Here is a 27211-nt window from a genome sequence, read left to right on the forward strand (position 1 = left end):
AATCTACAGACAAATAGGGTGACAAGCTTTAGCTTCATTCAAGAGATACCTGAGGAGTAACTTTTTAAACGTAGACAGAGGTAAATCCATTCGATTAAAAGCCAGAATTCGTGTGTGAACGGAAGGGGGCTACAGCCTGAGAGGGGCTGAATAGGGCCACCAAATATGAAGAGGAGAGCCTGGGGCTACATTGCATCTCCAACACAAGTTAGAAAGGGATGCAGTCAATTTACCTACAATCAAAATCCCGACCGTCAAAATACTGACAACCATTGACAGACGGTCAAAATCCTGACAAGGTCAAAATACCGATCAGGTCATAATACCGACATTTAAAATACCGACAAGGTCAAAATACTGACATTTAAAATGTCAACAGGTCAAAAAGTCAACACAAGTCTTTCATTATTATTTTTTGTGTGTGTATATCGACATAAGTCGACATGGACCCCGTATAAGTGTGCCACTGCACTCGTCATGCTTCGGGCACGGTGCCTCGCTGCACCCGGCACACTATTATATTCCCCTTCCAGGTCCACTGGGATGGTAAAGTATGAACAAGTCGGTTTCAATTGAAAAATCTTGAAAAAAGCATTTAGACTTTTTGACCTGTCGACAAATTAAATGTCGGTATTTTGACCTTGTCGGGATTTTGACCGTCGGTCAATAGTTGTCGGGATTTTGACCTTTGGGATTTTTATTGTAGGTATTTCAAACTAAACCCGTTACAAAGGCCTAGGGATATCTTATTGGAAAGGGTCGGACATAGGAACCACCTGGAGAAAATTTTATATTGCATCTCTACAATTTGTGCAGAGGTGGAACTGGCATGGATAAACTGAAACATGGAACACTATTGGACTTCATCAATATCTTATGAGCCGCTGCCACAGCTCGTTCCTCCTGCAGGTCTCGGCCGTCGCTAGGCAAACAAGAAGTCATGTCATTTCTGTCTGGTGATCCCAGCCGATCGCTAGGCAATGAGGATGCACGAGATTTGCAGGGGATTCTGCGGCTGTCTCCACTGTCAGACAGGATCCTGGGAGAAGTGCAGCGCAGCAGCTGCACAAGGTTAGTCCTTAGAGGTGCTCTCCCCTCCAGTGCTGCTGATTGGTCTTGGTCTCTTTAAAAGGCAATCAGACCAGCAAGCCCTGCCATTTATAGCTTGTACCGCTTGTAAGTCGCTGGTCCCTGTCTCAGGATCCTGTGGATACTCTGCCCTTCCAGAGAATACCCCGCCTGTCCTGTGGACACTCTATCCGTCTGCCGGATTATCTGCCTGCCAGAAGTCTTGCCCTTTTGCCTAACTTGTGCCCCTGCCTTGTTCCAGCTCTGTTTACCCATTGTCCTCCTCCTTAGTGTATTAACTATAATTCAGCTTGCAAGAGTATTACCACCTGCACAGTGTATTCCACCTCACAGTGCCTCCTCTGCCCACACTGAATCCTGTCCTAACCCTCTGAGTTCCAGTCTTGTCGGTTCCATTGTTACGAATTACTCCAGTCAATAATCCTGAGATCTCCAGCCTATTGTGTAAGCCCTTACTGCTAGAGGTTTAATTCCTGGTGGCAACCTAAGCATCGGTGTGTACATTATACACTAAAGGAACAAAGCGGGACTGTTATAGACAGAAGACCCTCTCACTGGCTCTAGGGGGTCCCACACAATAATGCTGTAGTTCCCTTACATAATATCAGCATTCAGTTCTTTGCACCATGTGGTGGCAACACCTGGTAAGGAGGTGGAGGTGGAGGCAGAGGCGTAACTAGCACAGGGTGAGCAGGGCACGTGCCCTGGGTGCTGTGGCAGCCCCAGTAGAGGAGGGCACCACCTGCACGGCCCGCTTGCCCCATGAGCCAACCTCCGCCCACAGTTGCGTCAGGGTCCAGGCAGCCGCCAGAGATTGGAGCCCTGCCCCCTCACGGCTATATGCTGCGATTCGCGGGTCGGTGAGTGGTGGAGCCAACATGACGTTTCTCATTGAAGGGTGTCATATTGGCCCTGCCCCTCCTCCCACTGACCCGCAAATTGCAGCAACCGGCCGTGAGGGGGCGGAGCCTAGAGATGAGCGTTCCCTTGGTCCTGCCCGAGCCTCCAGTCAGCACAGCACTGCCAGTGATCTCCTGCAGCATACCTCAGCCTCGTTCAGGTGTCAGTGACAGTGTAAGTGTGTGTTTGTCTACATAATGTTTGTGTGTATGTCTTCTACGTGTGTGTAGATTTTCTTCTATCTGTGTGTATATTTATGTGTGTGTGTGTTCAGTGTGTATGTGTATAATTGTGTATTTGTGTGTGTGTATGTGTTCCATGTATGTACTCTATGTGTGTGTATAAGTAAGTGTATGTGTTCTGTGGCTGTGTGTGTGTGTATATGTATGTATGTATGTATATGTATTTCTGCTGCGGGGTACACTGGGCTCCACAAGGATAGACATAGGGGTGTAGAGTAGGATCTTGATCCGAAGCACCAACAGGCTCAAAAGCTTTGACCTTCTTCCCAAGATGCATAGCGCCGCCTCCTATATCACCCCGCCTCCGTGCACAGGAGCTCAGTTTGTAGTTGGTGCTTGCAGTGCAAGCATGTAACAGGAAGAGCTGCTCACAGCAGCTCTAGAAAAAGCTTTTTCTGAGGAAAAATGAAGACTACAAGGGCTGCAGCAGAGGCACAGATTGTGCTGGATGTCAGTAGACATTGCCTGCTGCAGCTCCATCTCTCCCCCAACGGCGCTGTACACTCCCGTGCCCTGGTTGCCGGGTACCTACAGCAGGAGGCTCCGGTTTTCTTCCAAGTTAGTAACAAACGGCTGGGGCTCTCCGGGATCGCGTGGCTGCACTTCGGGAGGAGGTAAGTGGGTCCCGCTCGCAGGACCCGCACTTTATCGCGATCCGGCGCGGCCGGTGGGAGGCAGGCCGTGCGCGCTGGCGGTGGACACTGTGGCAGTACAGGCGATCCCACTAGATCACCAGGGCATGGGTGCAGGTCAGGTTTTCTCGCGAAACCTTTTTTTACAAGTAGCCCGCAGTACCCGGTGGTTTTGCCAGCAGAGGGAATAAGGCTTAGACCTGGAGCCCCTCCCCCAGCCCCAGGGCGCCATTTCCCGCAAATGTTCCCGCCCTGGAGCTGCATATCTGTCTCTCCCTCACTCTGTGGCAGTGTCTGCAGCACCATTATCCCTCAGCTCACTGTTCCTGGGAATGCTTTGGCAAATCCTCCTATGTAAAGCCGCCTGGTTGTCAGTGCTGTGACTTTACAAGACACTTAAGTATTCTACCTGCCTTTTTTAGTCAGTGTTGGTTAAGAAAGAGTGCACTTAGTACAATTACCCTGTGATATACATCCAGTTCTTACTGTGTACTGTGATATCTACTGTTATATAGCTGTGTAAGCTAGTCCAGTGCAGTATTATTGTTAGTAATAACCACTGCATTGTACAGACTGTGACTATTTGTGTGTGCATTTGATAGCTGAGTGGTGTCCATTTCGTGTCTTTCACTCATCCTGCTATCCCTATATTCTATAACCTGAGGGGGCTTGGTGCGTCAGGTTTTATCTGATATAGTATTTTCACAAAGATATACTGTATTATGTATTTTTCTCTGTGATTTAGTCACCATATCTCTCCTTTATCTCTGCTGGTGCTGCTGGCAAATTGTACTGTGTTACCTGATACTGCAAGTTATATCATGTCTGCTTCTGAGGGTAACGGTTCTGGGGCTGAACACACTGCCGGTGTTGCTGAAGCCACAGATACCTATGAGGAGAATATAGCAGCTTTGGGCTCTGGGTCCTCCTTGCCCCCCAGTGGGACGGTGGCAATGGGGTAAAATAATGACCCGCTGTGGGCCGCTTTTTTCACGCTTCTGCATACGCTAGTTCATAAACTAACACCCCCTATGGGATCCCCAATGCCGGTGCAACCGTTTGTGGTCCCTGCAGCTAACCCGCCATGTGCGGACGATTTATCTGCTCAAATAAAGAAGTTGAACCAGTCCCTGACTACTAAAAAGTCTGACCGTCGCTCGCCTACGTCCAAGTGGTCCTCTAAGCGAGCGCTTGTCTCCTCACAATCCACTGCTGTCACTGACACCTCGTCGGATGAAGACGGCACTTACACTGACCCCACAGGTTCTGACTCAGATACGGCTGATGGGGGAGGGTGGTTCACATGTGGATGTTCCTGATCTTTTGGAGGCTATTAAATTAATTTTACAGATTACGGATGATCCCGAGCCATCCGTTCCTCCTAAGAAACCAGATAGGTTCAAGCGTGAGAAGGTGATTAAACAAGATTTACCTCACTCTGACCACCTAATTGATATACGTCAGGAACCCTGGGAAAACCCAGGTACGCCGGAGCTGTCTAAGAATTGGGAAACGCCTCCTCCAGTGGACTCACATGTGGCTAGGATGGTGGTTTCCTCATTTCTACCGGTCACCACCGTCACGTCTCTAAAAGAGCCTACGGATAAACGTGTGGAGGGTTGTCTGAAAGAGATTTACACCCTCACGGGTGCTGCACAAAGGCCCGCTATTGCAGCTACTTGGGCTGCAGAGGCCATTGAAGCATGGGCCTTGGAGTTAGATGCTGAAATCTCCTCTGACCATGCTAGACAATGCTTGTCTTATATTGTCACAGCTTCTCATTGTATTAAAGAGGCGGCTTCTGATGCCGGTATCCTGGCAGCCAAGGCCTCTACTACGTCAGTCCTGGCTTGCTGGATATTGTGGCTGAGATCCTGGTCTGTGGATCTGGACTCTAGAAAAACCCTGGAGGTACTCCCTTTTAAGGGAGATATTCTGTTTGGGGAGGATTTAAATAAGATTGTGGCTGACTTGGCTACTGCCTGTCTGCCAAGTACTGCTCCTTCTGTGTCGAAGGCTAAAGGTACTTCCTTTCGCCCCTTTCATCCTTCAGGTAAAGCAAAAGGTCAAGCATACAACAAGCAGGCCCGCACTTCCAAACCTGGTAAGCCTAAGCCCAAAAGAGCCTGGGCGGCCCGTCAGCCAGCTTCCAAGACAGATAAGCTTGCCGCATGACGGGGGGCGGGCCTCCCTCTGGGGGATCCCAGGGTGGGGGGCCGGCTTCTAGAGGAAACCCTTTGCTCTATAGTTCTGGCCTTGGAACCTGGGGACTACATGGTCTCCCTGGATATACAGGATGCTTACCTGCATATTCCTATAGCAGTGTCTCATCAGCAATACCTGAGATTTGCGATTGGCAACTGCCATTACCAGTTTCGGGCGTTACCTTTTGGTTTAACAACGGCTCCGCGAGTCTTTACAAAAGTCATGGCGGTGATGACGGTGGTACTCCGCCGTCAAGGGGTCAGGATACTGCCGTATTTGGACGACTTGTTAATCCTGGCAAATTCCCCAGAACTTCTCCTGCGTCATCTAGATGTGACGGTCCAGTTTCTGCAAGCCCACGGGTGGCACATCAACTGGAAGAAGTCATTCCTGATCCCTGCTCAGAGCATGGTGCATCTGGGAGCACTATTGGACACTCACAACCAGCGGTTGTTCCTGTCTCAGGAGAAAGTCCTGAAACTTCAGGACAGGATTCGTTGCTTCCTATCTCGTCCGCAAGTGTCGATACATTCGGCGATGCAGGTGCTGGGCCTCATGGTGTCAGCATTCGACATGGTGGAGTACGCTCAGTTTCATTCTTGCCCTCTCCAGAGGCTGATTCTAGCCAAATGGGACGGCCTGCCTCACCGGATCAGGTCTCAAATGATCTCATTGACTCCGGAGGTCCGTCTGTCGCTGCTCTGGTGGCTCCGGGACCAGCAACTGTGCAGGGTCCGTCCGTTCTGGATATCCGACTGGGTCCTGTTGACAACAGATGCCAGTCTAGGAGGTTGGGGCGCGGTGCTAGAGCAACACTCCCTTCAGGGGCGGTGGACAAAGGAGAAGTCCCTCCTCTCCATCAATATTCTGGAGTTGCGGGCGGTCTTCAATGCCTTGAACCTAGCCCAGCATTTAATTCAGAACCGTCCTGTTCAAGTACAGTCAGACAACGCCACCACAGTGGCTTACATAAAGCATCAAGGCGGCACTCAAAGCCGCCTAGCAATGAAGGAAGTCTCACGGATTCTACAGTGGGCAGAACACCATCTACCGGCCATATCGGCAATATTCATTCCGGGAGTCCTGAATTGGGAAGCGGACTTTCTCAGTCGTGAGGACGTGCATGCTGACGAGTGGGGCCTCCATCCAGAAGTGTTTCAACTCCTAGTGGAAAGGTGGGGCCTTCCAGGCGTAGATCTGATGGCGTCTCAACACAATCACAAGGTTCCGGTCTTCGGAGCAAGGACAAGGGATCCTCAAGCAGCATTCGTGGATGCGCTGGCGGTACCATGGAGGTTTCAGCTGCCGTACATGTTCTCTCCGGTTTCACTCCTGCCCAGGGTAATTCGGAAGTTCAAGCAAGAAAAAGGAATTCTGCTTCTCATAGCTCCAGCGTGGCCCAGACGGCACTGGTTCTCAGACCTGCAAGGCCTCTCGTCAGAGCATCCAATTTTACTTCCACAACGCCCAGACCTCCTCGTTCAGGGCCCCTGTGTCTACCAGGACCTAGCCCGGCTGTCTTTGACGGCGTGGCTCTTGAAGCTTCCGTCTTAAGGGCTAAAGTGTTTTCTGAGGCGGTCATTCAAACTACGTTGTGGGCCCGGAAACCGGCTTCTGCTCGGATTTACTATAGGGTCTGGCATTCTTACTTTGTTTGGTGCGCATCTAACGATTATGACGCTTCCAAGTTTAGTATAGCCAAGTTGTTGGTTTTTCTTCAGCAGGGCCTGGACTTAGGCCTGCGTCTGGCCTCCCTCAAAGTTCAAATATCTGCCTTGTCGGTGTGGTTTCAGAGAAAGATTGCGACCTTACCTGATGTGCATACCTTTACTCAGGGCGTGTTGCGTATCCAACCTCCCTATGTCCCGCCTATGGCTCCTTGGGACTTGTCGGTGGTTTTGGAGGCGTTACAAGAGTCTCCGTTTGAACCTCTTGGTTTAGCTGACCTTAAGTGATTTTCCCTTAAGGTGGTGTTTCTGCTGGCTATTGCTTCAGCCAGAAGAGTGTCGGATTTGGGTGCCTTGTCCTGTAGTTCCCCATATCTGATATTTCACCGTGACCGGGCGGTTCTTAGGACTCGTCCCGGCTATCTACCTAAGGTGGTTTCTTCGTTCCACCTTAATCATGAGATTGTAGTTCCGGCACTTGTTTCTCCTGATCTGTCTCCCAAAGAGCGGTCTTTGGATGTGGTACGGGCTCTCCGTATCTATGTGAAGAGAACTGCTCCTATTAGGAAATCTGATTCTCTTTTTGTTGTGTTTGGGTTTCACAAACGGGGCTGGCCTGCTCACAAGCAAACTCTGGCCAGATGGATTAGAATGGTGATTGCACATGCTTATGTGAAGGCTGGTCTCTCTGCTCCTGATCACATTAAGGCCCATTCTACTTGGTCTGTTGGACCTTCTTGGGCGGCCCAACGTGGTGCGACCCTTGAACAATTGTGCAAGGCAGCTACGTGGTCCTCTGTGAACACGTTCATAAGGTTCTATGCCTTCGATACTGCCGCTTCCCAGGATGCTTCCTTTGGACGCAGGGTTCTTGTTCCCGCTACAGTGCTTCCCCTCCCATAATGAACTGCTTTAGGACATCCCCTATGTCTATCCTAGTGGAGCCGCAGCAGAAAACGAGTTTTATGGTAAGAACTTACCTTTGTTAAAACTCTTTCTGCGAGGTACACTGAGCTCCACAAGGCGCCCACCCTGACGCACTTAGCTTCTTTGGGTTGGTATGGCATTAGCCGCTGACACTTCTCCTGTCGGGAGAGTGTGGTGTTTGTGGCAACTGGCAGTTGTCGTCTCTTTTACTTGCTACTGCATTGGGCTGGTTAACAAAACTGAGCTCCTGTGCACGGAGGCGGGGTGATATAGGAGGTGGCGCTATGCATCTTGGGAAGAAGGTCAAAGCTTTTGAGCCTGTTGGTGCTTCGGATCAAGATCCTACTCTACACCCCTATGTCTATCCTTGTGGAGCCCAGTGTACCTCGCAGAAAGAGTTTTAACAAAGGTAAGTTCTTGCCATAAAACTCGTTTTATATATATATATATATATATATATATATACACAGTGGTCGAAGTGGGCCGGTATGCTGCGCTATGGCATACCGGCACTACTCCACAGACCCGGAAGTGTGTGTGTATATATATATATATATATATATATATATAAATATTTTTTTTTAATTAGCAGTGTGCAGACAGCAGCAGCACATAGGAAGGAGTCCGGAGGTCCTGGAGGACTCACCCTGGAAGAAGGAGTTGGCCGCGCACCCCGGGAGTGAACTTCGCGGCGGGAAAACAGTGCTGGGTCACACCCAATACCGAAGGAGGAGCTGAGACCTGCGCACCGGCTGAAGAGATGCGAGGGAGCGAGCCGCAGGACCAGGAGAAGACCAACGCCAGGGAGGAGGTGCCCACACCTGTCACCGGAGCAACCAGAGCCGTCCGCGCTGAGTGGAGAAGACGCCGCAGAAGAGGAGTCCATCCAGCTGCAGGACCGGGGAAGGACATCCAACCTTCAGCGGACCGGGACCCTGCAGCAAGGGAGGAGAGTGACCAGCGACGGGAGCATCGGCATTGCGGAGGACACCCGCTTACCAGAGCAAGGACCCGCAGAAGACCCCGGCTGGCTTAAAAAAGATGGCGTGGAACAGCGGGGAGGATGGCGCAGATCGGGATCCTGCAGCTGGAGAGAAGATCCCCCTTCGCAGCGCAGCAGACCACACTGAAAAGGGTGCATCTCCGGTTCAGTACTCTGCATCCCGGGTGGCGCCGAAGACGTGGAGTGTTGGAGGTGGCAAAAGCGCCACAGCTGGGGGTGACAAATTGCTGTTACCCTTCCGCTGCAAAACTCTGCAATTAGTCAATGAAGGGGGTAGGCTCCCCTCACCACAGTGCCCCACAGGATTAGTTAATTAAGGGGGTAGGCTCCCCTCACCACAGTGCCCCGCAGGCCTTGTTAATTAAGGGGGTAGGATCCCCTCACACTGTAATGTGTATTTCGGTTCATTCTATGTGCTGTAATGTGAATTTTGGCTGATACCGTGTGCTAGTATGTGAATTTCGGCTCATACCGTGTGCTATAATGTTAAAGGGGCACCAGTACTAGATAGTATAAGGGGTCCTACTACACTGAAGGACACGCCCCTTTAGAGTGGCCACGCCCCCTTTTCCGGAGCGCGCACATAATTGCACCCTTTACCTTTCCATACCCCCACTTAAAAAATTCCACTTTGACCACTGCACCTACATGTATACATCCTGACATCTTTATACACAGTGGACATTTTTTTCAATGCATGCCGGTAGTTGTTGTTTTTTTTATTTTTTTTGGGGGGGCGGCATTATTTATCTTGCCCTGGGCTCCAAAAACCCTAGTTACGCCTCTGGGTGGAGGGTGGCTCATTACACAATTGGTAGTGTTGGGCGGGGCCACTTGCCAAACAAAGGGTTTTAACAGGGGTGAGAGTCCCACAGGGCCCACGTTGTTAGGGAGTGAATAGAGAAAGTGACAAAAATGAAGCCTAAACGAGTGGGGTGTGAGACGAAGAGCATTCTGAACCTCTACAAAGGATTTCAGTCTTCTGCAAATGGGTGTTCCTGGGTGGTAACTGGCAGGCGGCCAGTAGTGCATGCACAAATGGTTTGGTCACTGGGTGTGTTATGGGAATGCCGCAAGCGAGTAAGTGTAAGTGGCTGCATTCTCAGATGCCCAGCCGCAGACATAGAAGGTCATGGTCAGACGGAGAAACTTTATCTGCCATAGGGCTGTTGCAAGCTTTGTTGGTGGCGTGCAAGGATGCGCTAATTGGTGTTAAATCGTGCACAGATTATATAAGTGGTCTTCTAAGTCCTTGCACATTTGGGCAAATAAACGTAAACAGGGGAAGGAGTTTATAGCAGTATTTGCATAAAGTCTCAGATGAGCAACCACCAATATTCGCTGCTGCGTGTGAGTCATAATCAGGCCCTCTGTGTTTAAACGTATGTGGCTAGATGAGTTCCTTAGGTCACTATGATGTTAATTACAGTTTAATGTTGTGAAGTTAGAACAGTATATGGCGTCTTTATTGTATTAATACTGAGAGAGCTGCACAGGTGAATTTTAGTCCCACATATAAATATCTTGTGATTAATGAAAAGACACACTGCTGCGGCCGGGTGTGATTGTATGCGACTAATTGCATGAAACACGGCAGCCAGCTTATCAAACACTGGCAATAGAAAATTCTCTGTCGCCCCAATTTATTGATGAAATGAGTGATGCTCAGCTTCCCGGTGGTACTGGCTGGCAGAGGTAGGAGGACTCTTACCGCTTCACCAGTCAATTCTGGGGGTATATTTACTAAAGTTTGATTATTATTTTTTCGATGTTATATCGATTTTAATCGATTTGGGGCTTCCAGGGTTAAAACACACATTTACTAGCAGATGATTTTTTAATATTCATTTTTAAATGTTAGTTAATGTGTGTTTTAACCATGGAAGACCAACATTGATTAAAATAGATCTAACATCGAACAAAAACATAAAAATCGACCTTTAGTAAATATACCCCCAGGGGCCAGTGGAAACGAAGAATAGATTCGGCTTCCAGCTCCACTTTTATGGAAAATCAATCAATAAGAATTTTTTTTCTACATTTGTTTACTGCTGGAAAAAATTCCAGGATGATTGCTTAACGTGTGTTTGCAAATGTATGCAACTGAGATCTCTGCATTACTATTATCATAGGCTGTATGTCTATTTTGCTGGCTTATTGCAATGTGCTGGGGAAATAGTTTGTTCTATGTATTTGTAGTACCTGCACTGCCCCCTCCTCATTGCCATCCTGAGACAGCGATAGTTATCCAAGGACAGTGATCGATGTGTTTGCAAATGTATGCAACTGAGATCGCTGCATTACTATTATAATAGGCTACATGTCTAGTTTGCTGGCTTATTGCAATGTGCTGGGGAAATAGTTTGTTCTAAGCAAATCCCTATCCTAGGTTGTAGTGCATTGCCAGGTCAGCTATGTAAATCTGGAAGCACCTGAAGTATATGTACTGCCTGGCTCTGTTAAAGGCAGATCGGATATATAATGAATTATAGATTAGCTAAGAGTTATGTGTCTTTCACATGTGGCTGCCTTTATATAGCTGATATTGCCTGCATAGTAATGTTGCAGTTATATTTATACTCTTGTGTCGCACTGATACGTTTATGCCACTTATTGTGTAATTTGCAGACAGCCTGGGCTTATGATTACTGTATATACATGGGGCTGTACCTGTAGACACAGAGTTTAGTGTTGTATATCATTGCAGGAGGCAGCTGATATATATATATACAGTGACACAGGAGGGTGACAGATTTACATAAACCCCCTCCTCAGCCAATCACAGGCCACAAGGAAGTGTGTGAAGGATAAATCTGACAGTCACAGAGCCTTGGAGTCGGCAAAGTTATGCAGGAGGGATGAACTGGAAAGTGGCTGTTTTGGGAATCCGGCGCTTCCTAGTTAGATCCTGATATTCCATTCATGTCACAACACTTGTGCTGTGTGTTTATGCCCTGCGTGAGAGGTGTGGCATGGCCTGAGGGCACAGCCTGGCATATTATGGTGTGCAAATACAATGTGACTCCAACAACTAAGTGTGGTTACTACACTACAGATGTGTTCTCATATACTGTGGCTTCAGTCGCGTCAAACAGCACCTGTCAGCGCCAAATCCTGGGCTACTTGGCCGAACCGCGCATCTTGTTCGCTCAAAGTGCCTAATTCAGATGTGTTTCATAGCCTCAGTCTGTCCGTGACTGCGAATGGTGTTTTTCTGTGGCTGCAATACGAATAAGATGCTACATGTAAAGCAAGAGACGCTACACTACACCGTTCAGTGCCGGTCCATTGCGCCATGCATCTTGCGCTTTGCATGACGTATTGAGACTAGGGGGCAGTTTCTAACAATGAAAAGTGGAGGCGTTGTGCATAGCAGCCAATCAGATTGCAGCTATCAATTCTCTACATCCTACAAAATGATTGACAGACTGTGATTGGGTGCAGTGGGCAACTTCACCAACTGTCTGTTTTAGAAGCTCTGGTAAATCTAACCCTAGGTGTATGGAGACACATCTGTATGTCTTTGGGGCTCATTTATCAATGAGTGATAAAACTGATTGTGGATGATAAAACGTAATCAGCCAATCAGCACATAACTTTCATGTGTTTAAAAAAAAAAAGACAGCTGGGAGCTGATTGGCTGAGGCACCATTTATCATCCACCACGAGTTTTCTCACTCGTTGATAAATGGGCCCCTTTATCTCTGCTTTCAGGTTATTTTACTCCATCTTTCACCCTCCAGACAATTGTCAGCTCTGCCAGATGCACAGTCGCATAGGAACACCAGGCCTGGTGAATGTCCCTTATGAAATATGACACAGGATTACCGTGATTAACCCACACGGATTAGAGGATTACATCCTTAAAATATGATTATAAGGTCACCTGTCATAATGTATTAGCACTGTGTGATTCACGTACTTCTTATATAAGACATCATTCCCTTTCTCGTCTACCTGGCACTCTCGGTGCACAATGATTGATTTCTTTCTAGAGAATTATTCCAGTTTCTGTAGCTGTCTGTTTTGTATGAAAAGTTTTATTTAATTTTTTTTACGCTTGAAGTTGTATTTAGGGGGGTAATTGAGACCTGATGGCAGCAGCAAATTTGTTAGCTAATGGGCAAAATCATGTGCGCTGCAGGGGGGCAGATGTAACATGTGCAGAGAGTTAGATTTGGGTGAGGTGCGTTCAAACTGAAATCTAAATTGCAGTGTAAAAATAAAGCAGCCAGTATTTACCCTGCACAGAAACAGAATAACCCACCCAAATCTAACTCACTCTGCAAATGTTACATCTGCCCCGCCTGCAGTACACATGGTTTTGCCCATTAGCTATCAAATTTGCTGCTGCGATCAGTTCTGAATTAGGCCCTATGACTTGTGTCGTTCTCTTCTGTAAATGTGTCTCATGTGGAGAGAATGTCAACCTGCCACAGCCTTCTAGGTATAAACCTAGGCCCAGATTTATCAAGCTTTGGAGAGTGATAAATTGCACGGTGATAAAGTACCAACCAATCAGCTCCTAACCGTCATTTTTCAAACACAGCCTGTAACGTGACAGTTAGGAGCTGATTGGCTGGTACTTTATCACAGTGCAATTTATCACTCTCCAAGACTTGATAAATGGGGGCACTAGTACGCTGGCCGCCATTCCTGTAGGAGAACCCCAGACCGGTCTCAACCATGTGGAGTTCTGCCAAAACCACGCCCGTCATTGCCGCAGCCGCGTGGCTGTCATTCACAGAAACTCAAGTCTGTCTCTGGGAAATCCCAGTTTTACGGTAGACTAGGATCTGGAGCATTTGATGATGCCAGCCCTTGCTCAAGATATGAGTGCTGATTTATAGGTGGACGCTATAGCATACCCATTGCTGGTTTCTCCCAAGGACGCAGCCAGTAGCGGATCTTGCCACGGGCAAGCAGGACTTTTGCCCGGGGCGCTGCCTTCCGCTGCTGCTGTGCCCCCCGCTGCTGCTGCCTGCTGTCCCGCTGCCCGCTGTGAAGGGAAACTAGACGCTATGCGTCTAGTTTCCCTTCGTCAGCTGCCCGTGTCTAGTTTCCCTTCGTGGAGAGGACCTTTACTGTAATGATGTGCGGTGCGCGTTGACGTCATCGCGCACCGCACAGCAAAGGTCCTCTCCACAAAGGGAACTAGACTCTTAGCGTCTAGTTTTCCTTCGTGGAGAGGACCTTTGCTGTGCGGTGCGCGATGACGTCATAGCGCACCGCACATCCTACTACAGTACAAGGGGCGTAACTGACCACGCCCCCTGTATGAAGCCACGCCCCCTAATGCCGCCCGGGGCGCAAGAAGCCCCGGAACCGGCCCTGGACGCAGCCACTGTCTTCGACACTCCCAGAAAATGGGGTCGACGCCCTCCCATTTTCTGAAATACTCCCCATTGCTTGCCCCCAAATGCCAGCATCATGCTGCTGCATTTGGGACTCTGAGAGTGACGTCGCAGGAGCAGATCTGCACAGGCGTTGTATGGCTCCTGATCATTAAACATCGGACATTTACAGAAATATCGGCTTGACGCAAGTCTCTGAACCAGGCCTGTGAGCTCAGGATGTATTACTGTATTTCACAGACTGTAATAAGCAAACTTTACAACAAAAAATAAATACATTTGCTATTGCCGACTCAAATCAATCTATCTGGATAAAAAGGTCAATAATAAACAGACACGGATATCATGGTATTTACTATAGTAGTGCCGTATAAGTCACCAAAATCGTGACATTGTGTGAAGAAGGGGGGCAGGTGTCCTGATGGCCTGACAACGATTGTACATGGTTTTACCATCGATAGTGAACCGATGTCAGGTGGCCCCTGTCTGCGCATGCACAATCTGCACGGGAAGGGGGGGGGGGGGTCACTAACACCTGTCCCCCCCCCCCAACATGTCATGGGGTAATCAGAGGAGACTGCAGCTAAACCCAGCAGGAACAACCTCCCTGGACCCAGCACAGTCCAGCACACAACAGGTCTAGGGCTGGCCATAGATGATTGAAAATCATCGATGGTATATGGTCGACGTGGAATACTTTAGCCATTGATGGGGAGAGCAAGATGGCTTCCTGCCATTAATGGTAAAGACCAACCAGATTTTTTCCCCATCTACATATTATTGGGATACGGATCATAGCTCCACCCCTGACATCCGCAAAGCCCTGCCCTAAGTCACTGATTGGCCGGCAGCCCACTCCATAGTAAAGAAGGGATAACCATTGGTGGGTTTCATACCATCGATGGTGACTGTCAATGGATAACCCACCAATGGCCATCCCTAAGCAGTGCTGGGGAAAGAGGCTGTAGCCAGCGCAGTAAAGTCTGAGCACCAGGGGGACAAAGACACCATTGCACATGCGCAAATTTCCAGGGGAAATGGCGTGGTGGCCATTTTCCCAGAGATGTCCTTACTGCGCAATTCTCAGGAAAGTGGCCGCAGCGCCATTTACCGAAGATTTGCTGAGAGATGCTGCCGCCTGCGGGGGACACCGGAGAGGTGAGTATTTAAAAAGGTGCAGGCTGTGCGGTATGGGGGCCCGTGTGCACCGTACACACTGCACCCATTATAGATACGCCATTGTTTCCAGCCACCGCCCAGTCACCACCCAACGACATCCAGCACTTTTTCACAACCTGATACCACCTGTCTCTTATACACGGCAGCGCCTTTGTGTGTACACTGTGTACCACATGCGCCATAGTAGTTTATATACATTTTTGTGCATTTTCTCAGCTGCGTGAACACCGGCATTGCGTTCGCCTCTGAACCATGCCCTAAGTCTTTCTCTTGGGTCGATAGCGGCGATTTTGCGTGAGACAAACTAAAGGCATTTATCATATCGGTGACATTTTGAACCACGCGGTGACTGCAGCATTACATAGCTATTACTATTATATATACACATCTTCCTAAATGCCCCTACCCTGCAATCATTGGGCATAATGTTGCATGTAATGGCATCCTGCCAGCCTGCCACTAGTACAACCCATCATTAGATGGCTAATTACAGTAATCCCCCCTGTATATCAGTGCACCAGCTTTATTCCACTTCCATATTGTAATCCCTGGACATTTTGTTACATGAAAGTGCAACCTGACTGACAGCACACCTGACCACTGTGCAACAATAGCTACATTGTGACACAGTCATTCTCATGTTACACAAGGCACAGTACACAACCTACAGCGAGTGGGCGGCCAGCTGGTGCGGAACAACAAGTCCCTGCGTGCCCTGCCAGAGGCTGGTGAACCATGCTGCGCCATGTAGTCCCACAGTCTTGCCCTACTATCAGCGCTGCTACCAACACACCCTATGTGGGAGCTGCTGCACATCCGATGCGGGCGGGCCCGACACACAGACATTACACTCTGCTGGTTTACACAGCTAAGCGTGTTGCAGGTTGAGAGCCGGAGCCGGCATAGGCCCCCAGGGGCCACAGGCTTCCGTCTCCCACACACAACATGGAGGGTCCGGAGGCCAGGGACCCGGAGAGAGAGGAGAGGTACGCCAGGCTCTTCCAGCAGATGGACTCCAACCAAGATGGGCATGTGGATATCAACGAGCTACGGGAAGGACTGGCAGCCCTGGGGATGAGACCCTGCCACAATGCAGAGCAAGTGAGTGATAGTATTGTACTACTGCTGTATAATGCTGCCATACAGCCACAGTGCAGAGCAAGTGACTGATACTCAGTACTGCTGTATAATGCTGCCATACAGCCACAGTGCAGAGCCAGTGAGTAATACTCAGTACTACTGTATAATGCTGCCATACAGCCACAGTGCAGAGCAAGTGAGTGATACTCAGTACTGCTGTATAATGCTGCAATACAGCCACAATGCAGAGCTAGTGTGTGATACTCAGTACTGCTGTATAATGCAATGCAGAGCAAGTGAGTGATACTCAGTACCGCTGTATAATGCAATGCAGAGCAAGTGAGTGATACTCAGTACTGCTGTATAATGCTGCCATACAGCCACAGTACAGAGCCAGTGAGTGATACTCAGTACCGCCGTATAATGCTGCCATACAGCCACAATGCAGAGCCGGTGAGTGATACTCAGTACTGCTATATAATGCTGCCATACAGCCACAATGCAGAGCCAGTGAGTGATACTCAGCACTGCTGTATAATGCTGCCATACAGCCACAATACAGAGCCAGTGAGTGATACTCGGCACTGCTGTATAATGCTGCCATACAGCCACAATACAGAGCCAGTGAGTGATACTCAGCACTGCTGTATAATGCTGCCATACAGCCACAATACAGAGCCAGTGAGTGATACTCAGTACCGCTCTATGATGCTGCCATACAGCCACAATACAGAGCCAGTGAGTGATACTCAGTACTGCTGTATAATGCAATGCAGAACAAGTGAGTGATACTCAGCACTGCTGTATAATGCTGCCATACAGCCACAGTGCAGAGCCAGTGAGTGATACTCAGCACTGCTGTATAATGCTGCCATACAGCCACAGTGCAGAGCCAGTGAGTGATACTCAGTACTGCTGTATAATGCTGCCATACAGCCACAGTGCAGAGCCAGTGAGTGATACTCAGTACTGCTGTAAAATGCTGCCATACAGCCACAGTGCAGAGCCAGTGAGTGATACTCAGTACTGCTGTATAATGCTGCCATACAGCCACAGTGCAGAGCCAGTGAGTGATACTCAGTACTGCTGTAAAATGCTGCCATACAGCCACAGTGCAGAGCCAGTGAGTGATACTCCATACTTCCCAATGATCCTCTCCAGGAGGGACATCATGCTCTGCTTCTGGACTTTCCTCTTAATTTATGATTGCCGGCACCTGTATTGAACAGGGTAATTGATAAGAAAAGTGTTTCACCACAGGTGCTGGCAATCATACAGTAAGAGAAAAGTCCAGGAGCAGAGCATTGTGTCCCTCCTGGAGATGGTCATGTTGGCAGGTATGATACTCAGGACCGCTGTATAATGCTGCCATACAGCCACAATGCAGAGCTTCCGCTCAGCATACTCATTTATTTAAATCAGAAAAGACAAACCATTACCAGGAAGGAATGCTGTGACTTGTAGTTCCACAACAGCTGGTTGCGTGTCATATTAAGGGCTGGATACAGTTAGTCACGGAATCTCAGAAGGCTGAGCCGGCCGGCAGCCTGTGGCGGTGTGAGCAGAATCCGGCTGCCGTGACTGGCCGGTAAGCCTGCAATGCGAGCTGCTGGCGTGTCATTAAATCTCGCCCTAAGAGGGTGAAGCAAAGTTTTGGTGTTTTCCAGTGTGTCGGTAGTAGATCTTTAAGGCCATATAGCACGGTGCCCCATCTGAGCTGGATCCACGCACCCTTCTCATGTGTGGTCGTCCCCGGTGCACTGCGGAAGCTAATTCAAATGTCTCGCCCTCAAGAGCGTCGTCTCCCTTCATACATCTCGCCCCTTGTTTCAGAACCCTCACACCCTCCCAGTCTCACCGCTGACCTGCGCGGTCACCTCTGGTATCCGCCTTTCTCAGCCTCCTGCAGGACCTCTCTGTGCCCGGGTGTGGATCATAGGGTCAACAGTAACTAGGTCGACACCTGAAATAGGTCGACGCGGTCGTTCCGCTGCGCTCAGTTCAGGTTACTATTCCTAGTCGTAGTCCACGTGGATTGTAAAGTATGAAAAAGTTAAATTTTTTTTTAAAAATGTGAAAAACTCATGTTGACCTAATACATGTTGACCAATAGTGGTCGACCTAATGAGGCAGATGTATTAACCTGGAGAAGGCATAAGGAAGTGATAAACCAGTGATAAGGGCAAGGTGATAAACGCACCAGCCAATCGGCTCCTAACTGTCAATTTGCATATTGGAGCTGATTGGCTGGTGCCTTTATCACCTTGCACTTATCACTGGTTTATCACTTCCTTATGCCTTATCCAGGTTAATACATCTGCCCCAATGTTTGCAATGGGATATGTTATGTCCACAGTGGGGATATAGACAGTCCTAATGTAGACACCATAACGTCTAACTAGATGTCTTTATTTTGCATGTCCACATTTTGATGTCGACATTTAAAATCTAGGTAACTGCATATAGTTTAACATGTGGCCCTCTAGCTGTGTGGAACCACATATCCCAGCATGCCCTGCCACAGTTTTAGCATACCCCAACAAGTAGACTAAGTCAGGGTATGCCGGGATGTGGTGTCGCTCTTGTGTTTGCATGTACAGTATCATTCACGTCATCTTCCCTGTGTTTGCTCAGGAGATCCTGCGAGCCGGGGACACTGATCAGGACGGACAGCTGGACTTTGAGGAGTTCACACGATACCTCGAGGAGCGAGAGAAACGCCTGCTCATCATGTTCAACAGCTTGGATCGCAACAATGATGGTGTATATATAACGCATCCGCAATTCTAGACATCTCTGGGCCCACGTACACACACAACACGTAGAGAGTGAAAGCGATAGCTGGGGTCACGGGGGTCCTCGTCTGTGACGTCTGTCCAGCAGCGACAGTACAGGGTGTCACGTCCAGCCAGGGTAGAGAAACTATGCAGGCGGCTGTGCTGAAGATAGGACACTAACTCCTAACCAATGGCATGGCTTTGCCCGTTCTTTATTGGGATATGTAGCTGTCTATTAGATTGTCTGCTTATATGTCCCAGGGTAGGCTGCAGCAGGTACTCTCAGTCTAGCTGGTTATGAAGAGGGTGCAATCCAGAGAAAAGGAGTGGTTCAGAAGTTGCTCCTGGAGCACTGCCATATTTTTGTGACTGCCGCCTCAAGTCAGTGGCACTTGACCATTTTTTCAGGAGCAAGTGCCATTGTTCTCAGTGTTGCGTACAGATCTTGCGCGGCTTTGTAGCGTTGTCTGAGTGGATGCACTACGGGTGGTTCAGAATTGTTTTTTAACTTTGTCGCACGTCCGCGTGCTGCTGAAGGGGGGTGAAACTAGGTGGTAACGGGCACCTGAGCTAGCGTGTGATGACTGACTTGCGGCTTGTGCAGAGATGGGCGTACTTGTAAATATACCAGTATTCAGATACGTCTGGGATGATGTATCTGAATACTGGTGATGATTGTGGCGGCTGTGAGACCAAACGTGTGGACGGTGGCAGTTCGACCGCAGCATTTAGTTCCGTGCAGATAATGCGGTAGCAGTTACGGCTGCGTTGCGTTCCGCTCTGCGTTTTGGCGCGAGGTTTCTGTCTGTGAGTCACAATCTTATCTTTGGCTTTGAGATGCAAGGTCAGGAGTAGACTTTTCCAAGGTAAGGAGCTGGGACGGGAGCCAGGATTTCACAATCTTAACTACACAAAGGCCATATACCCACTGGCACTGGACGGGTACTATTACTAGCATTCAGCTAATTGTTGTTGACGTTTTTCATGTGTTGACCTGCGGTAAAAACAAATATATAAGAAAAGTAATGTCTCATACGCAAGTGAAGATGCTAATGGGTGTTCTAAGAACGCAGTGGTTTCTGGTGCGTGATGAACAGATCAGCCCTAAAAAATATGTATGGATCAGAAATCTCCAGGGGGCAGATTCAGTTATCCACGGGGTTACCGCGCGGGTAAAGCTCTGAGTTTAACGCCTGGAGATATTCAAGAAATTGTCTATTTCCCTGCGTGGTAAAGCCACAGGTAGCGTACGTTAACCTCTAGATTGTGCGTGATGCAATATAGCGGTTTACCACTAAAGATGGGAGGAGAAATGCACTAATTCTGAGTTGATCGCAGCGGGATTTTTGTTAGCAGTTGGGCAAAACCATGGGCACTGCAGGGGGGGCAGATATAACATGTGCAGAAAGAGTTAGATTTGGGTGGGTTATTTTATTTCTGTGCAGGGTAAATACTGGCTGCTTTATTTTTACACTGCAAATTAGATTGCAGATTGAACACACCCCACCCAAATCTAACTCTCTCTGCACATGTTATATCTGCCTCCCCTGCAGTGCACATGGTTTTGCCCAATTGCTAACAAAAATCCTGCTGCGATCAACTTGGAATTACCCCTCATGTGCACTGCAGGGGGACAGATATAACATGTGCAGAGAGAGTTAGATTTGGGTGGGGTGTGTTCAATCTGCAATCTAAATTGCAGTGTAAAAATAAAGCAGCCAGTATTTACCCTGCACAGAAACAAAATAACCCACCCAAATCTAACTCTCTCTGCAGATGTTATATCTGCCCCCCCCCCCCCCCCCCCTGCAGTGCACATGATTTTGCCCAACTGCTAACAAAAATCCTGCTGCAATCAACTCAGAATTACCCCCAAAGTGCATTCTCTGGGGTGTAACTTGCAGGGAAGCAACGCTGACTGAATAGGTCCAGAGAGACAGTTAGCCGCTGGGTAATCCCCGTGACTAACTGAATATGCCCCCGGACATGCCCCTCTATGTCACCCGACTTCATGTAAAGCAGTTTTTTTTTCTCTTACGTCCTAGAGGATACTGGGGTCCCTTTAGTACCATGGGGTATAGACGGGTCCATTAGGAGCCATGTGCACTTTAAGAATTTGATAGTGTGGGATGGCTCCTCCCTCTATGCCCCTCCTACCAGACTCAGTTTAGAAAATGTGCCCAGAGGAGGCGGTCACGCTGAAGGAAGCTCCTGAAGCGTTTTCTGCATTTATGTTATGTTTGCTATTTTCAGGCAGGACTGGATGGCACCAGCCTGCCTGCTTCGTGGGACTGGGGGTGGGGGGGAATGGCCCAACCTCTTGAAGGGTTAATGGTCCCGTTCCCCGCTGACAGGACACTAAGCTCCTGAGGGACCTATTCGCAAGCCCCACCATGGCGAACGTACAGTCCCGCAGCACGCCGCCACCCCTATCAGAGCCAGAAGAATGAAGAGTGGTGAGTACTGAGCCAGCTAGTGGGTCACCGGCCATAATGGCGGCATGAGGGTATGGAGACGCATGGCTTCTACACGGGGCGGAATGCGTCTCCAGACACCGTACACAGCTGCGTCTCAGTACACTGTACACAGTACCCACACTGGCAAAAACAGCCTTAAAACGGTTTACTCCATTTTAAGCACCAGATTACCTCAGCCAGTATAAAAAAAAGCGAGAAGACCGCACGCCTTTGAAGGGGCAGGCCTTCACTATGAGAGGATCCAGCAGCTCACCAGCGCCATTTTCCCTCTGCAGTGGACACAGACGCTGACAGGACAGGGACGCGCAGCTCCTCCAGTGTGACTCCGGATTACCTCAGCGGTACCAGGGGGTCATAGCGGGGGGGAACGATTATTGGTGTACTAAGTCCCCTATCAGGGTACATGGTCTGCAACCTGGCTAAGCTCTGCATTAGCGATAAGGGCGCGGTGGGGGCTGGCTCCAAACAACTCTGTATCTCCCTGAAGGGCTCTTTGTGGGTTAATTGTGCTTAACCTTTCCTGTGTGTGTGTGTGTGTGTGCTGTCACATTACATTATGTCAGGTAGAGAGTGCATGTCTTGTACAGTGGAGTGTTCCTCTTCACCGGGGGGCTCACTACTGGGTACTCAGGGTTCACAGGCTAGCGGGGCTGAACCGGAATGGGTTAATTCTCTTAAGGGAATGATCTCAACTCTTTCTGCAAAATTGAGAAAGAGACGCAATACTTAAAACAAACTGTGGATGAGTTTATGGACAGAGACTAAGTCCTCAAAACAGCATCTCAGTCACCTCCCATTTGTCCGCAAAAGTGATCTCTGGCCCATGTCCTGCAGTCTGACTCTGACGCCAACAGGTCAGACATGGAGGAGGGAGAGGTGGACTCAGAGGAGGAGGGGGGGGGGGGGGGGGGGGGAATGCAGCTCTGTCACAGGGAATAGAGGCTCTTGTAGAGGCTATCAGAAAAGTTCTGCATATTCCTGATAAGGTGTCAGAAGAGTGTGAGGAATCTTATTTTAATGTAAAAAAGAAGTCCTCAGTCACTTTTCCTGCGTCAAAGGAATTGAATACGAATTGTTCGCAGAATCATGGGTTAATCCTGATAAGAAGTTTCAGATCCCTAAAAGGTTGCTCTAATCTTATCCTTTTCCTCTGTAGGATAGGAAAAAATGGGAAAATCCACCGATAGTGGACGCATCAGTCTCTAGGCTGTCACGTAAAATTGTATTGCCTGTTCCTGGTGCAGCCTCCCTGAAAGACACGGCTGATCGTAAAATTGAGACTACACTTAAATCATTGTACACAGCGGCTGGGGTGGCCCAGAGACCCACAATTGCATGTGCGTGGATCACAAAAGCCATTGCTAAATGGTCAGGTAACCTAACTGAGGGGTTGGATTTCTTATCTAGGGGGGATGTTGTCTTACTCCTGCAGCATATACAGGACTCTGCGAACTTTATGGTGGAAGCCATAAAGGAAATAGGAGTGCTTAACGCACGCATCACCGCTATGGCAGTGTCGGCACGCAGGGGCTTGTGGCTACGCCAGTGGACTGCTGACGCAGAATCCAAGAAAGGCGTGGAAGGCCTACCATTCACAGGTGAGGCCTTGTTCGGAGATGAATTAGACAAATGTATCTCCACAGCTACTGCTGGTAAGTCTACGTATCTTCCTTCCGCAACCCCCCCCACCCAACCAAGAAGACTTATTCAGCTTCTAAGTTACAGTCCTTTCGGACGGCCAAGTTCAAGGGCAAATCCAGATGTGCTTCTACGTCCTCCAGCGGCGCAAGAGGTAAACCATGCAAACCAGCAAAGGCAGGTGCTCAGGATCAGAGCTCAGGATCTGCTTCCTCAAAGACTTCAGCATGACGGTGGACCGCAATGCCTGATAGACTGTCCCGTGGGAGCACCCCTACAATTCTTCAGTCAGATCTGGTCAAATTTGTGCCAGGATCCCTGGGTCATAAATCTTATTTCCCAGGGCTACAGACTTGAGTTCCAAGAGCTCCCACCTCACAGATTCTTCAAATCAGACTTGCTAGTTTCACGAGTACAACATGCCATCCAAAAACTGGTACAGACTCACGTCATTGTTCCAGTTCCACCTCATCAGTTAAACAAGGGGTACTATTCCAACTTATTTGTAGTGCCAAAACTGTGCGGTTCGGTAAGGCCGATTTTGAACCTCAAGCCGTTGAACCCGTACTTATGAGTGTTCAAATTCAAGATGGAGTCTCTGAGAGTGGTGATCTCGGGTCTGGAGGAGGGGGAATTCCTAGTGTCTCTGGATATCAAGGATTCGTACCTTCATATTCCGATTTGGCCGCCTCATCAGGCTTATCTACAGTTTGCACTGCAGGACTGTCACTACCAGTTCCAGGCCCTGCCATTTGGTCTCTCCACGGCACCGAGGGTATTCACCAAGGTGATGGCAGAGATGATGTTTCTACTCCGCAAACAGGGAGTGAACATAATTGTGTACCTGGACGATCTGATAAAAGCACCGTCCAGGGAAAGGTTGCTGGACAGCATTGCTCTCTCAACCAAACTACTCCAGGATCAGGAGTGGGTTCTGAACCTTTCCGAAATCTCACCTAGAGCCAACACGGAGGCTTCCATTCCTGGGAATGATACTGGATACGGAGTCGCAGAAGGTGTTCCTTCCATTGGAAAAGGCATTAGTAATCCAGTCGATGGTTCGTGATGTCCTTAAGCCAACCAGGATATCGGTGCGTCTGTGCATTCGCCTTCTGGGGAAAATGGTGGCCTCTTACGAGGCTCTTCAATACGGAAGGTTTCACGCAAGACCCTTCCAACTCGATCTGTTGGACAAATGGTCCGGATCCCATCTACATATGCACCAGAGGATCCGTCTGTCGCCAAAAGCCAGGATCTCCCTTCTGTGGTGGTTACAGACTTCTCACCTCGTCGAGGGTCGGAGGTTCGGAATTCAGAACTGGATTCTGCTAACCACAGACGCAAGCCTCAGTGGTTGGGGAAACGTCACTCAGGGAGTGCAGTTTCAGGGAAGATGGTCAAGTCAGGAAGTCGTCCTTCCAATCAACATTCTGGAACTTAGGGCCGTATACAACGCCCTTCTGCAGGCCTCATATCTTCTTCAAGATCGGGCCATTCAGGTCCAGTCGGACAATGTGACGGCAGTAACGTACAAAAACCGGCAGGGAGGAAACGAAAAGCAGAGCAGCAATGTCAGAGGTGTCAAGGATTCTCCTCTGGGCAGAGAGATACGCTGTGGCGTTGTCAGCTGTCTTAATTCCGGGAGTAGACAACTGGGAAGCAGACTTCCTCAGCAGACACCACCTGCACCCGGGGGAGTGGGGCCTTCACCTGGAAGTGTTCAGATGCTTGACAAGTCGATGGGGATACCCACAGGTCGACATGATGGCCTCTTGTCTCAACAAGAAGCTTAAGCGGTATTGTTCCAGGTCGAGAGACCCACATGCAGTGGCGGTCGACGCCCTGACGACTCCATGGGTCTATCAGATGGTGTACGTGTTTCCTCCGCTTCCTCTGATCCCAAGAATTCGAAAAATAATAAAAAGTGAAAAGGTTCAAGCAATTCTAATTGCTCTGGACTGACCAAGAAGGGCCTGGTACGCGGACCTTCTGGAGATGCTCCTCGAAGATCCGTGGCCTCTACCTCTTCGCGAGGTTCTTCTGCATCAGGGCCCATTCGTCTATCAGGACTTACCGCGGCTGCTTTTGACAGCATGGAAGTTGAATGGCTGATTCTAGCCAGGAGAGGAATCCCTAACAAGGTTATCCTGACTATGTTCCAAGCCAGGAAAGGGGTAATGTCTAAGCATTACCATCGTATTTGGAAGAAATACGTCTCTTGGTGTGAGAGCAGAAAATTTTCTGTGGTGGAATTCCATCTGGGACGTTTCCTGCTTTTTCTACAAGCTGGAATGGATGTGGGCCTACGTCTGGGCTTCATAAAAGTCCAGATTTCGGCCTTGTCCATTTTCTTTCAGAAACAGTTGGCTTCTCTCCCTGAGGTCCAGACGTTCTTGAAAGGTGTTCTACACATCCAACCTCTCTTCGTGCCTCCCACGACACCTTGGGATCTCGATGTGGTGCTGCATTTCCTCCAATCGGACTGGTTTGAGCCGTTACAGGAGGTGGACGTAAAATATCTTACGTGGAAGACCGTCACACTGTTGGCCTTGGCTTCAGCAAGACGTGTGTCGGAGCTGGGAGCTTTGTCTCAAAAAAAGTCCCTATTTGATTTTCTAAGAGGACAGAGCTGAACTCAGAACTCGTCAGCAATCTCTTCCTAAGGTGGTGTCTGCGTTTCACATCAACCAACATATTGTGGTTCTGGTTGTTACCGACACCTCTGCTACTTCAAAGTCTTTGCATGTTGTGAGGGCTTTGAAGGTGTATGTGAAAAGAACAGCTCGTCACAGAAAGACGGACTCGCTGTTTGTTCTTTTTGATCCCAATAAGATTGGGTGTACTGCTTCTAAGCAGATTATTGCACGCTGGATCAAACTTACTACCCAGCATGCTTATTCCACGGCAAGTTTGCCATGTCCAAAATCTGTACAGGCCCACTCTACTCGGTCGGTGGGTTCTTCCTGGGCGGCCACCCGGGGTGTCTCGGCTACTTGGTCAGGTTCCAACACGTTTGCTAAGTTCTACAAGTTTGATACTTTGGCCTCTGTGGACCTTTAGTTTGATCAATCAGTTCTGCAGGAACCTCAGCACTCTCCCACCTGGTTTGGGAGCTTTGGTACATCCCCATGGTACTAAATGGACCCCAGTATCCTCTAGGACATAAGAGAAAATAGGATTTTAATTACCTACCGGTAAATCCTTTTCTCGTAGTCCATAGAGGATACTGGGCGCCTGCCCGATGCTTCGTGTTTCCTGCACTGTTACTTGGTTAAGTATTGTTATTGGTTCAGCTGTTGCTGTTCCTGTTTCAGGTTTGGTTAGCATGACTTTCCTCTTGTTGTGTGTGCTGGTTCGGAATCTCACCACTATTCTTTATATCCTTCTCTCAAAGTATGTCCGTCTTCTTGGGCATAGTTTCCTAGACTGAGTCTGGTAGGAGGGGCATAGAGGGAGGAGCCAGCCCACACTATCAAATTCTGAAAGTGCCCATGGCTCCTAGTGGACCTGTCTATACCCCATGGTACTAAATGGACCCCAGTATCCTCTGGACTACGAGAAAAGGATTTACCAGTAGGTAATTAAACTCCTATTTTTAAAGAACCTCCGTGCAGACGCAGTTATTAGATAGACAGTCATTAGGAAAACACTGCCTGATTGATAGGAAGAGGCGATCGCAGAGCGGGAGTGGGCGTGAGCCATTGGTGGGGCCCGTTCCAGACAACGCAGGTGTGTACAGACCGTTGGGGGGGGGGGCACGGCGGCTGTGTGACGGAGGATAGCAGCCTGCCAGCGCGCAGGAGCTGTGCTGGCAGAGAGCTACTGGCTAAGTGCAAAAGCATCGCCGCCGTGACTGATCGTAGATGTGTTTAATTTAGCACATCTAAGATCAGATCTGAATTAGGCCCAGAGTTTGGGAATCACTATTGTGCAGGATTTGTTATAGGAATGTACATGTCGCGGTAGAACTGCACCGCATGTACACCGATGTGTGAACAAGCCTTACATGTCCTGACTACTGCAAACAAAAAAGCCTTTCTC

General features: G+C 49.0%; 1 protein-coding gene across 1 annotated transcript in view; it reads left to right on the forward strand.

The window, feature by feature from the left end:
- The first annotated feature begins 15986 nt into the window (after nt 1-15986).
- Nucleotides 15987-27211, forward strand: part of LOC134936136 (mitochondrial adenyl nucleotide antiporter SLC25A23-like) — a 34114-nt gene continuing 22889 nt past the window's right edge. Inside the window, exons 1-2 of the mRNA XM_063931053.1 lie at nt 15987-16299; nt 18913-19039. Coding sequence (XP_063787123.1) covers nt 16144-16299; nt 18913-19039 — 283 coding nt within the window. The 5' untranslated portion in view covers nt 15987-16143. The remainder of the gene's footprint in view (nt 16300-18912; nt 19040-27211) is intronic.

The sequence above is a fragment of the Pseudophryne corroboree genome, chromosome 6, assembly GCF_028390025.1.
Source record: "Pseudophryne corroboree isolate aPseCor3 chromosome 6, aPseCor3.hap2, whole genome shotgun sequence".
NCBI lineage: Eukaryota > Metazoa > Chordata > Amphibia > Anura > Myobatrachidae > Pseudophryne > Pseudophryne corroboree.